The 13,918-nt window shown below is 39.0% G+C and overlaps 1 protein-coding gene across 2 annotated transcripts in view; it reads left to right on the top strand.

Annotated features, from left to right (window-relative positions):
* grid1a (glutamate receptor, ionotropic, delta 1a) overlaps positions 1-13,918 on the top strand; it is a 503,065-nt gene that overhangs the window by 474,659 nt on the left and 14,488 nt on the right. For both annotated transcript variants that reach the window (XM_072689929.1, XM_072689930.1), the window contains exon 13: positions 13,482-13,677. In XM_072689929.1, the coding sequence (XP_072546030.1) occupies positions 13,482-13,677 (196 nt within the window). The remainder of the gene's footprint in view (positions 1-13,481; positions 13,678-13,918) is intronic.

The following is a 13,918-nucleotide window of genomic DNA, read 5'->3' as shown; positions in this document are numbered from 1 at the left end:
GCGATATGTACCAATTCTAGAACCAGCATCCTAACAGTTACATTATAGAACGGTTAGAAAGGTTTGACACAAAATGGTTACACATATACTACCTCAGACATTGACTTACAGTAATAGATATTACATGAGAAAAAAACAGAGTCAGCAAGTTTCTCTACAGTAAACCATCTTACATCAAACCCCCCTGACTGGCTATGTTGACATCTCAACCTCTGAATTTTACGGCAATTTGGAGTATTCTCCTCTAATGCTCACGTAATCTGGCCCATTTCTACGAATATCATCGCATTACTTAACTTTCTCCGTTCACGCCTGGCTGGATTGTACCCCATTTGCTTCAGAGATTGTGTGTTCATGATGAGATTGTGCGCTTAAGTACAGCACTCAAATTGGTTCCTTTACTTATAAAGAAGCCTTTCTTTGGCTCTTGGAAGCAAGAGAACCAGGCGTTAAAAGACAGTAGTGCAGTAGTATGACAACATATAAATCTCAGTTCAGGTGACCCAGTGTTCTGCAGGGTTCGGTCTGTTTTTCTACTCAAGCACACCTGATTTGATAATTAACAAATTAGCTAACTGTGCAATTAGATACAGAAAATCAGATATAGATTCAATTGTAGCTTACATTTTATAAATGATCAAATTAGGGCAGGAAGACTTTTGAGCTACGGATCAGGGCTAGGAGGAGGTAAAGTGATTATAATGCATTATAGAAGATTCGTATGCCAACTGCAGTTTCTCCCTCGTCTGGCCTACATTACATGATAATGTGGCTGATTTTGAGACTCTCCTGACAATAGCAAAGGTGTCCCAATATCAGCCAGGTCCCATCTGATCTGTGGTGTAGTTTGGGGTTGAGTGAGGGTTGAAGATCCAGTCTTTACTGCTCTGATATACTCTTATTCCAGTTGTGACTGCCTTGATATTGAGTCCGTGTAAAGAGCAACGCTGCATGTGAATATATCTACGCCGATGGGTGTGGTGGTCTCGAATGAGGTGTGTTTAGGTAAACTTGTAGCTTATTGCTGTCTAGCAAACGGAAAACACAGGTTCACCACTGACTGAAAACAACCTGGGCAGACGTCAACGGTCAGACATTCGTTGCTATCTTGGCAGCGAATTGACAACACAGGCACATGCAGCCCAACACATTGCGATCAAAACACACCCATGATTAATTAAGAGAGTTAGTACATGCTAAGGCATACTTTTCCCACTGTTACAATAGCAAAGACACACTGACGTCCCTAAATCACGCTGCCCGGTACACAGTTCACAGCTCTCCTAAAGACTGTTAAAATAGGGCCCTGTATATTCAGTAATCCACATCAACCTCAACAAAACAGTAGATTCCCATTTTAAACATTGGATTAGATTACTGCAACCATCACTCTGGGAGTCTACATGATTGGTGTTACCTCTTCAAATATGACACTTCAGACAAACTGTCATGGAATTTACCTTCTTGCGATCACAAGATTAACACAAATTCGAATGAATTTAACCAATCCCTACAGCGTGTGTGTGTGTGTGTGTGTGTGTGTGTGTGTATATATATATATATATATATATATATATATATATATATATAAACTTACCAGAGTCTGAGTCAGAGTGCTGAAATCTAGTGTAATTCATGTCTTCACTTAGACCAACACAAAAACATAATATGAACTCACTTAAAACAGGTTTTAGCTTTCAGGTGCTGTTAATTAATGCTGATAACCCACTGGTTGTGTTGGTACTGTGGTATGGTCAGAAACTCAGATGTTGGCAACATAAAAAAACAACCAGTAAATAATAATAATAAAAAAAAAAACTCCAGATGACTGAATCCATGCTTATTGAAACCGAAATAGTACTGTGGTATACTGTGGTATACTGTGGTATTCATGCGAAGAGTCTAAAAGCTTGGGGTGCTCTTCAAATATGACAATTTAGACAAACTGTCTTGATTGGTGAGCTAACTGGTTTATTTTCAGGCCCTCCAGAAATTTGCCTTCTTGGGATTGCAAGAATTAAGTGCAAATTCCACCAATCCCCACTGCACCTGCCTGTAAAGCATTTTTGCAATTAAGTGTGCTACATTTCAGGACACCATACTGAGCATAAATCTACTCTTTTAAAAAGCTATTTAGCATGATAGTGTGCTGTTTGGGACTCAGACACAGATGATTGACTACTGACAAAATCATCTGGTATCTACACTCAAGTCTTCCTTTTGCATATCCCAGCTAAGAAGGCCATGGTCAGCAATGCATCAGCGTTCTTGGAGGGTTAAGTGTCTTTCTCAAAGACCCAACAGCATCAGCTTTTAACGGACCAGGGTATCAAACCACCAGTGATGTGTTCAGAAAAAACAAATTTAAATTGTTTTCATATTTAAAAAAAGGTCAGACCTCACTCCCTGACACCACCTGCTGGTAACATTGGTTTTCATGCATCACAAAACCCACATGTATTAACTTATTCATTCAGTATTATTACTTTCATTATTGTAGCTAATTTACATTACAATATTTAGATGTGACTTATTTAACAATAGTTTTTTGAGTCTGTATAGCAGTGGCCTGAGTCGCATAGCTGTCTAAGAGTCGACTCTATTATCAGGCAATCTCGTAACGATACGATCCATGTCTGGGAGTCACAAGAAACAAAGTTAAATGTTGTATTTTCTTTATCTGGAGTCAGTTGCTTTGAAGTCATGTTCCTGTTGAGAGGTCGACTTCATTTCCAGTTTGTTTCCGACATTCACCAAATTTGACACCAAATCCTGGTGGCTCTAGATTTAATGTAGTGAAATTGTCATTCTGTTTCCAGTATTATTTGTTGAAATATGCAAAATTGCCTGTGAATATCTAGTCTACCGTCCACATATTCTCAGTGTATTTTGACATACGGAATAAAATTGACTTGACGGACATATCAAATACACCATGTGGTCAAAAATACTAGGGTAATAATAAATGTATGCTACTTTTGTTGGAGTAACTGTCTGTACTGTCCAGGGAAGAAGGCTTTCTACAAGATTTTGGAATTCTGGAGCATTGCTGTGAGGATTTGATTGCATTCAGCTACAACATCAATAGTGAGGTCAAGATGTTGGGTGATCACCTCATTCCAAACTCATCCTAAAAGTACTGGATGGAGCACCATGCTTTATTCCAGAGAACACAGTTCCACTGCTTCACACTCATTTTTTATATATATATACACATACATACATACACACACACACACATATATATATACATTAAGCAAAACAGTTATGAGCTGTTACTCAATAATGAGTATTTTTTAAATCTGTGTGACACTGAGAGATTGCTGCATGTTATATGAACAGATTAATATGATTTTTTAAATATTTGATTTGGATTCTGCAGCCAGAATTGTATATACATGAATAAGAGATTTACTTAGCTACTTACGTTTTTTCAGTAAAGCCTGAATCCGACAATTTTAAATAATCTTGTAAAATAAGTTTCATTCATTATGACCTTATTAGTACATAATCAGAGACCTGTTATGTAAAAACAACTAATAATTACTTGTAATAATGCAAAATAAACACTTTGTTGCCACTCTTATGCAAATTAGTTAGTGCTGTTTAGTCTCTAACTTGTAATGAGTAGAACCTGGAATGCCCAATACACAACATGCAAGCTAGGCAGATGATAATGGACCAAATGATAATGGGCTGAACTGTTGTATGGGACACATACTGACATAATAGACATTTTGCATTTTCAGCCTAAGTACCATGAACAGCTTCTGAATCTGTGACGCACATGGATTCATTAAATAATTAATTACTGCTTTATAGTCACCAATTAACAAGGAATTTAACCTCAATTTGGAATGTTGAACACTTATTGATGCATTAGTGACTTATTCAACTCTTATTAAATCTAAAGCTGCAATACAGTCACACAAGGCAGTAAACCAGGCACAACCTAGAACCCACACAGATCAAAGTGCTGCCAATTACACACTAATAATATGCAAATGTGGGTAATAATTCAATCTCAAATAATTTGCATAACTGGGGTTTAAAGCATTTAAGTGTGCATTATTGCAGCTAATAATGCGATTATTACTGTTTTATTTGCATAACAGACCTCCAATCATGTATGAATAAAGGTCAAAAATAATAAAACGTAATGCACAGTAAATAAGGAAAAGAAGGAAATGTCTAATTCAGGCTTTACTGAAAAAAGACGACGACCTTAATATACCCCTAATTTGTGTTACTTAAAATATTGTGACTAGCTAAACTATTATTAGATATATTGGCTAGATTTTAGATTCTCCAAGTTATTATTTTTGTTGTTCCACTTAATTTCCCCAGTCGAAATAAAGTATTGACTGTAGGCCAGCTGCATTCTCTGCTTCAAAGCCCTTACAAAGTCATGGATTAGCCAGGCTTCTGTTTCATGCTAAATGTTAGTGTTTGTAACATTGAGCTAATGAATCGCTAATGGATTTCTTGTGCCTGTTCTTTTACAGCTGCAGTCTTTCACTGTCGAAAGCATTCCCAGCAAATACTGTTATGGGAATTATTTGAATGTTTTGAAAGGTTACAGGCTGGATTTTTTTGGAAGTCTCTCTAGATAACCACAGAATAAATCTCCACTAAGCTGAGCAAGCGGACATCTTGAGCAGATTTGCTACTGCATCATTAGAGCATAAAGTTTGATTGCTTTACTCCTATCTGGATTGGTATTGTTTTTCACACTTCACGGTGGTATGAGGCTGGTGTGAAGCTAGTTCTCACTCCCCCTGTATTGCCGTCCACCATGTAATTTAGCTCTCTTTATCCTGCTCCACTAAACCAACTGCACTCATTTGTTATGTTGAACCAGCGAGACAGAGCATTGAGTTGTTCAGTCATTGCTGTTGGAACAAAAAACGTCATTTGTCCAAACTAGTATCTTCACAGGAGAAGTAACGTGGTGGCTCAGAGGTTAGAGCTCCAGGCTATTGATGACAGGGTTGTGGGTTCGATACCCGGGCTCAACAAGCTGCCACTGTTGGGCCCTTAAGCAAGGCCCTTCACCCTCTTTGCTCCCCGGGCGCTGGAGTTGGCTGCCCACCGCTCTGGGTGTGTGTGTACTCACTGCCCCTAGTTCACTAGTGTGTGTGTGTGTGTTCACTACCACAGATGGGTTAAATGCGGAGGACACATTTCGTTGTACAGTGTAAAGTGACAAATACGTGCACCTTTACCCTTTTTACCCTAAAGGCCTTCTTTACTTCTTAAGTAAAAAAAAACAGTGAGGATAAAAGCTTAAGCATTAGTTTCACACTGCAGTTCTACCAACAAGCTTGTCATGTTAAGTTCACATTGGTAGTGATTGAGAAGAGGCAATGGCAGCTGCAATACGAGTCTAAAAGGTCAAATCTGGATTTGATGCTGGTTCACAAGTCCAAACCTTTAAATCTGGATTTGATGCTGGTTCATAAGTCCGAACTTTCCAGTCTTGATTTGATGCTTGTTAAACAGTCTGAACTGACTTTGGTTCAAAAGTTCAAACTTTCCAGTCTGGATCTGATGCTGATTCAGAAGTCTGCCATTTACATTCTGGATCTGATGCTGGTTAAAAAATCCACACTTTCCAGTCGGGATTAGATACTGGTTCAAATATCCAAACTTTCCAGTCTGAATTAGAGCAGATAAAACATGTCCACATGTCAAAACTGTATCAGTAACTTTTATACACAACAGAAAATACCTTTTGAGAAGAAATGACTAAGCTCTTATGTATTGGTCATTTAGACATTTTTGGTTTGTATTGTGTTTATACATAAAAAAAAAAAAAAAAAAAAAAAACATTCCTTTGAAAATGGGCTGAAACTGACTTTGTCCATATATTTAGTTTGCAAAAGAAGCCAAACTGCAGTTTTAGTACTTGTTTTCATGAACTGCACTGAAGGCCCAGTCACACCGGGGTTTGTTTTAATCAAACCAAACCTGGCAGGTGGGAACATGTCCTTAAAAAGGTTTTCCAAGTGTTCTAACAAATGTTCCAACTTCTACCGGTGTTCTTGTTTTCAATCTTGTTACATCTCTTAAACGATCTCACAGTGAACGCTAGAACCGCACTCAGTGTCCTCACAGCAGCAGAGACAGTGTAATCAGCCTGGATGTAATTGCATTCTTCTTCTGCTGAATCATATTGTGTCATTAATGCACAGGGGTCCAGTGGGAGCTTTTAATTATGCTAGCCAGCGTCCAACATGAAATGGACATGAGTTCCCCAAGCCCAGCAAACATGCTGCTCTGAACCCAAGTACACAGCTCCTGAAGTCACTCTACTGGAGCCTCTTGACTGGCTCCTAAGAGAGCTATTGTCCAGCCAATCAGAGTTCTCCCCTCATATGAGGATTTTCTGAAAGTCACTGGCCCTTATTTATCAAAAGTGTGCGACACGCTCCTCATCTGACTTAATCTGACTGAAAATGCTATATTGCGATGAAACATGCAGTAATTTGAATGTTGTAGATGAATGAGCTTCAGCTGTGTGGAAACAAGCACCCACACACTAGTCTATTATTTGCAAATGACGCCCCCAATTTATTCTCATATACATAAGCAGTATCATGTACATGAAACACTCTGATTCATGCTGGTGTCATGATGGTGAGGCAATCAAAAGACAGGCATTAAGGTTTACAAGCAAATGTGGCCATTAAAATATTCTGTCCACTTTCACATAAAGTCCAGCACAGACCTCAGAGGCTGTTCCTTAGTTTGTAGTTGTAACATGACTCCCAAATAAGAATCCCGTCTTGGGATTCTTGGCCACTTATGTAATTTAAAGATGTGCTAAAATGGACAATGGCAAACCATGAACCTCAAGCACTCCTCATTAGAACCAAATTCTGGCGTAACTAAAACAGGCATGTAAAATGGGCCAATTCCAAAAGCCCACAACTCTTACATAACAGTCTTGCATCCTTTTATTTACATCCCTTCAATAATAATAATTAAAAAATGCTCTATACGGTAAGACATAAAATAATTACAGTGTTCAAACACAGACTGAAGACCCACCTCTTCCGAGAGTACTTGGGCGAATAGCAGAGTGGTCACCTTATTGACTTGTGTTCAATAGTGTCTAAACTTAGAGGCACTTTTGTAAGTCGCTCTGAATAAGAGCATCTGATGAATGCCTTAAATATAAATGTTCCTGATACAGTGCTAAATGTAAATCTGTGCTATGCAATGCTATGCTATGTGGCTAGACCAGCCAATCAGAGCAGAGCTCAATACATTATTCACAAGGCAACCATAGAAAATCAGCATGTTTTATTCTGAGGCCAAAATAACAGGGTGATAAATAGGCTTGTAAAACTGCATCTGCATATTTTTCTCGACAACCAAAGTCACACACTTACTACTTATACTCATACATCATAAATGACCTAAAATACTTAGTAAATGCATTCTGTGGAGCTTAGAATGAAAGTTATCATCAAGTATTAGCCTGTGTTCTAGACATATTTGGCCATTACGCATCATGACTGGAAGAAAACTGTACCCAACTTTACCCACCCTGAGAGACTATTAGAGAGCACAATGGGCCATGCTCTCTAACAATTTGTCCGGTTGCTGATGGCTCGCAACCCTCACATGCCATAGTGGCAGCGTATAACACCACTGAACCACTTGGAGGCCATGATGCCATGTTTTCAGATTTCATGCTGTAAATAGTTGAAAAATGTGACACCTTGCTGATTTCATCGTTAAGACTAGAGAGAAAATGAGTACCTCCTGCTAATTTTGCACTTTCACTTTACACCTCACCTCTGCACTGTACATTTCCTTTTGTGTTTTTTATTGGAAAGCAGCGATATGCACTAAATTTACACAAAACATGTATCTCCATTTTTGGTTTGACTCCTGTAGCTGCTCTGTACCCTGTGTTTAGGAATTCTGGATGAACAGACCAATAGAAAAGCTATGAATTACTTGGGATAAGCTCTTATTTTGTCCCCATTTTGGAGATACATGTTCATTAGACAGAGATGATTTGCTGCTATTTTTAGTCGTGTATATGTGTTAATATCTCTGAATATACATTTTTTTATATTTTACTCAACTTGGGCCATTTTATTTGGCAAAGCTGTATCTTTGCTTATCTTATTTTATATATTCAACCTTATATTCCGTCATATTTCATCTTTCATGAGCAGACGCTCATCAAAGCATTCTACTGCTAGTTGTACTGTGTGTAACAATGTATGATACAAACAAAACTTTAAACTTTAAAAAAGTAATCCCAGTTTTTTATGGTTGATTATTTATGCTCATAACTATTAGCTATGCTAAAGCACCCAGGCCTGCGTCTGTTTTATTCTTCATGATGTAATAACGGCTCTGGAGCTTGATTTAATTCAAACTGTGCAGACCTGCTCAGCAGGGTTTGGTGTTTATGACTGCACAATAAAAGCTGTTTTTTTTTTTTTACTCCACACTCAACTATAATTTTTATCACTCTTTACTGTAGCAATCAAGAACTGTAACTAATTAAATTGAGTAATTGTCCTGATCTTATCACCTCGAGATTGCCCATTCAGTCTGCAAGTAATTGCATGGAGTCCTGTTAAATAGCCTTGCCTGGGTTGATGGAGAAGGCTTATCACGACGCACGCCAGCGCCATTTGAAATGCACTGACAAACAACATATACTGCTCGCTCTAATTAACTTAACGAAAAAAGGAACCTTTGAGTTCACTTTAGTCTACCAATTGTGGTGAAGTACGGAAGTGGTGTGCCTCTCATAATAATGCCTGTTGTGTTATTTAGTTTCAATTATTTGCAGAGCTTAGATTTGCCAGACGAAAATAAAAGCACTTAGTGAGCAAGGAGTTTATAAATTAGTCAGTTCCCCTGCTACTTCATTTTAGCTGCAGTAGGAGAATCCCTGCAAGTGAACAGTAAAGCAGTAAAGTTGAATTTCGAAGCATTGTCCCAATCAACAGGAGCCAGCAAGTTCCCAGCAAAGTCACAGTCATCTATAACTGGGATTTAAAGGACGGCCCTCCCTCTCCACCATCACTTAGCATGATGCTAGCTAGCAAGGCAGTTGTTTATTAGCAGTTCACTTAACAGAATTGGCATTTAGCTCTCTCTGTCAGGCATGTCGATCTGTCCAATGAAATTGTGTTAGCAGGGGTTCAAACGGATGTCGTGGCTGATCTGACGTCACTCTGGGAAATGTACGATAACCTTCACCCTCTCGGCACTGGTGGCATCATGTTATGCGGGAGACTAGGATCAATAAATGTATTGTGGACATAGTGGCAGCAGGTGTGACCAGAAGAACAGCTGTCAGCCAGCTAGCTAAAGTTCATGGGAAAATTAAAAAAATTGGGACCATAGCCCCTATTTAGGGCTTTTGCTATGGAGTGTTCAGCACAGTGCGTGCACCCAACACCATGTTTGCCAGAATCTGATTAAATGCTTTAGGCTGGACATTGTTGCTGGACCAGCCAACTCTCACTTGTAAGTAAAGAAAGCTGTTTTCACTTATAAACTCAGAAAATTGTCAGAAGAATCGGGCCTAATTCTCCTTTCACACATGTAGCGCACAGCCAAAGATTTGACGTCAGACACGTTTTCACTTCAGTAAATGTTCCGCTTGTTTTAGGCAAGGGGCGGAGCCTGTGTAGCGCCTTATGATCACTAATGCTCTCACTAGGACAAATTCAGCACCCACAACACCCTCTGATTATTATTATTATTTTTTTTTTTTTTACAGTAGTTTTTTTGGGAGCGCCCTCTGGTGTCTGACCAACCCAGAAAACATTCTCAAGTGATAATTCTCCGGTCTCTCGTGTTTCGCTGGAACTATTGGCTACACTGCTCCCACGATTTCCAGTGGTACTGCTTTCAGAAAATGTGCAGAAATACGGATGAAATGACCGCAGAGTACGGACAGAAGGCTCCCTTCCATATCCGTATTTAATGTAAAACATAAATGAGCCTTAAGAATAAAATACGTTAACTTTATTCTTTTGTTAATACTTTCTGGAGTCTTCATAACCTTTCTGTAATGAACTATTTCACATCAAACCACCCTGACTGACTGGTGTTCGCATCTCGGCGGTTGATTAACGTGGACATGGTGGAAAATCATTTGAATGAACCCGAGACCCGGTGCATGTTTTCAGTGTAACAAGGTCTAAAGTGAAGCTCACTCTGCTGTACTGATGGTTAATGGGATACACTGATTAAGGTCTCAGAGGCCTTAAAGCTGTTGGCGAGTAAGTGGGTCATTATTTACAAGGTCATTTACGTGATGACAGTGTTGGATAGGGCTCCTTCATTACGAACCTTATTACCTAATCAATACTCTCTGCTGGGGTTACGGTTCATTCATTTCTTTCCATAATCTCTACAGCGAGGGAAAGGGCAGGAATCAGGTGAAGGGCTCAATGTCCCAGTTTGCTTTGCAGATAGTGTTCAGTGAAGTACTGTGAAGCACAGTGTGTGAAATATGTCCAGTAATTAGATATCAAACACAGTCTATGTCGGTTTCCTAGAGTTATAAGCATCAGGGAAAATTCAGGCCCTCAGACTGGGACACTAGCTGCTTCACTATAGCAGTTAAAGCACACTTTATGTGAGGGTTACTTACCAAAGGAAGTCATAGCACATACATAAGTATTGAATAATTACTAATAATACTAATATAACTAATAATTACTAATAATAACTTAATAAGCAAGTATTTATTAATGTTGAACCATCCACTGCCTGGCATTGCACTTATTGGGGGCAGTGGGGGATCCATCTAGAGGCTAATTATGCTTTCTGGAACTCCTGGCTATGGATGGCTGTGGCATCACTTCACAACTATCGATTCTATGGCTTTACTACTTTTACTTCTGCGCCACTCAGGAGCCCCATGTCTGTCAGTGTAATGCCAATACAATGTAATTTACTCCATATTCACACATATTCATAGGCTATGGAGTCCCTATGAAGATAACCTTTATATAAAGTAGTGCTGGCTAAGCGTTGGATTACAGTTAGTCACCAGGGTAAAGTCCACATTATTTTAGTTAGTATTTTGGGGAAGGCAGTACAAAGTAAAGCATTAGAGTAATGTAATCCGAGGGTGCTTAAAACAATTGTTTGAGGGGCTTCTTGGTAGGTTGAATATATCGTACCAATAATGACGACATGCACTTTTCTGGACGCTCTCAACCTGAGTCAACAGAGCTTTCATTGGATTTCCATGCCATGCTGAGCAGAGGTTATCTATAGTTTACGCAATTTAGTGTTGGCTCGCTTTAAGACACTATACGTCCAAATATTTGTGGACACCCCCTTCTAATTAATGCATTCTGCAACTTTGCTGAAACAGACATGCAAATGCACACACACAGCTTGTCTAGTCCCTAGAGGGGTATAAAGCCCTCCAGCATTGAACTGTGTTCTCTGCAATGAGATCTAATACTTTTGCAGTGAGCTGGGGAGTTGGGGGATGAGGTGGGGTGGCGATCATCCAAGATCTTGACCTCACTTGTGTCACAAAATAGAAAGTCCTCACAGTGATTCTCCAAAATCTAGTAGAAAGCTTTCCCTGGACATTAGAGAGAGTTACCACAACAATATTTTAATACCCTTAATACTGGAAGAAACTGTGAATAAGCAAGTGTCCCGAAACTTCCACAGAGTGTAGCACCTGTATGATGATCCCACTGTATCCTAACAGAGTTACAGGATGGTACCTGTTGGCCAGACATGCTAAGAGGCATAGAAGCAGGTGCATGTCTTGTACAGTGTAAGTGGAAACTTAAATATTAGATTTAAATATTAGAAATCTCACACCAACAGTCCTGATGGTTCACGTTTTTGCTCCAGAACTACTCATCCAAAATCTGCACCTGACCTCACTAAAGCTCTTCTAGCAGAATGTAAACAGATCATTACAGCAGTATTTCAACATCTAGTGTAAAGCCTCCCTAAAAGAGTAGCAGTCATCACAGCAGCAAAGTGGGTTTGCATTTGCAGACGACGTCTACAAACTTTTGGACATAAACTGTACCCGCAATATGGTAATATGTCCATTTCTTGCAGCCCTGAGTTACATTTTATCCCACTCAGCAAATTCTGTCTGGATCTAGAGTGATAATTATCTGTGGGAATGAATTTATCTGGCTAAATTGTGCATCTTTTTTGTTCTGCACATAAACATTCCAATATATGATCATTTTTATTGGAAAGATGTGCATTTTACACCCAATATTTATCGGCCCTAATCTACATCTGTGGTCCATTTGCACAACCTTCTCAGCCTGGAAAGGCCTGTTTAGTTTAGTTAGTAACCAAGTTTTGTTTGAAACATTGAAAAAATTCTACTCAAATTTCAGATCAGTTTCTTACTATATCCTTTGGTCTTTCATTTCAGTGTTTACACATGAATTGGGGAGAGGGGAAAAAAAAACAAAAGGAAAAAAACTCAATTCTTCCGGGAGATTCTTATTAAGCAAATGAACAATGTGTATGCATACATCAGACATCAGTTATTCCAAGAACACACTCACTATGTTAATTAGCTTTCTGCCACATACTCCACAATGTTGACTTCTTCCAGAAGCCCTAAGAGACTCTCTCAGCTATTGCACATTGTTGCCTCAGGGTAATCAACCCATTTCCCTCGCTTTACAATGACAAGATACATACAGTGCCCTTTGTAATGTTCAGGACAAAGGCATAATTGATTTTTATTTTGTTTGGCCTTGTATTCCAACAAGTCACATGTGATTAAGAAGTGTACGTTCTCCGATTTCAGTAATGAGCATTTTTATAGTTTCATTAAAACATTTGAGCATCTTTAAAGCATCTTTAATTCATAAAAAAACATCAGTTGCTATGTATAGACCATGTTTTAAACACCTCCAAATTTATTTTGCTACTGCCATCAGCAGTTACATCATCACAGGCCCAGGTCATAACACTCCCACCACCATGTTTTACAGGTGAGGTGATCTGCTTTGGATCTTGGGCAGTTCCCTTTCAGCTCCACACTTTGCTCTTGCCATGATATAAGCTCTGATATAAGCTAATCTTGATCTTATCTAGGGATGTTATGATACTCCTTATCAGTGCTGCTAAAATTATTTGATTCTTCACAATTTAAATCCCATGTAAAAATAAATAAAATAAAGAAAACCAATGAAATTATTATATAAAAAAACCTACTTTACAACTGTTTTGTTTGCTTTATGGAAATTAATAATCTAGAGGGATTCTGAGCTAAAAATTATACTCAATTGATTGACTATGATATTTATAACGAGTTCTTTAGAATACTTAACCATATTATAATATATATATCTGTTGATTTTGGACACTTCCAGGTCTTAAAATGGTCACTGTTCAGCCGTGTCTTGTCTGTACCCATGTGTGCGTTACACCCCTCTTCCTCACACCTTCCTAAGTTTCTTCTCCAACTTACTTTCTTCCAGCACATTCCAGGACCTGGCCAAGCAAGCTGACCTCAGCTATGGCACTGTGAAAGAGTCGGCAGTCTACGAGTACTTCAGAGTGAAGGGAACTAATCCCTTGGAGCAGGACAGCACCTATGCAGAGCTGTGGAGGACAATCAATAAAAACCAGGGGCAGGACAACTCAGTGGGCACTCCAGCTGAGGGCATCCGAAAGGTAAGAACAGCAAAAGCTGGATTAAGTACACTGGCAGTAGGCCTGTGTTGGCTTGGGCTTGGTAAGAGAGGTCAGCGGTCAGGTTTCTGAGGTGCTGTAGGTGGGCGATGAAGGCATTGTACGGGTTTCATGCATGAAATGAAACGCCCGAACTCCAACATTTTGTTAAAGGTATATTCTTCAGGCTTCAGATCACCTACATAGGTTATTAATGACAAATTATATAAATCTACATAAACGT

The sequence above is a fragment of the Salminus brasiliensis genome, chromosome 10, assembly GCF_030463535.1.
Source record: "Salminus brasiliensis chromosome 10, fSalBra1.hap2, whole genome shotgun sequence".
Lineage (NCBI taxonomy): Eukaryota > Metazoa > Chordata > Actinopteri > Characiformes > Bryconidae > Salminus > Salminus brasiliensis.
The sequence above is the reverse complement of the archived record's forward strand: the minus strand, read 5'-3'. Positions and strand labels throughout refer to the sequence as shown.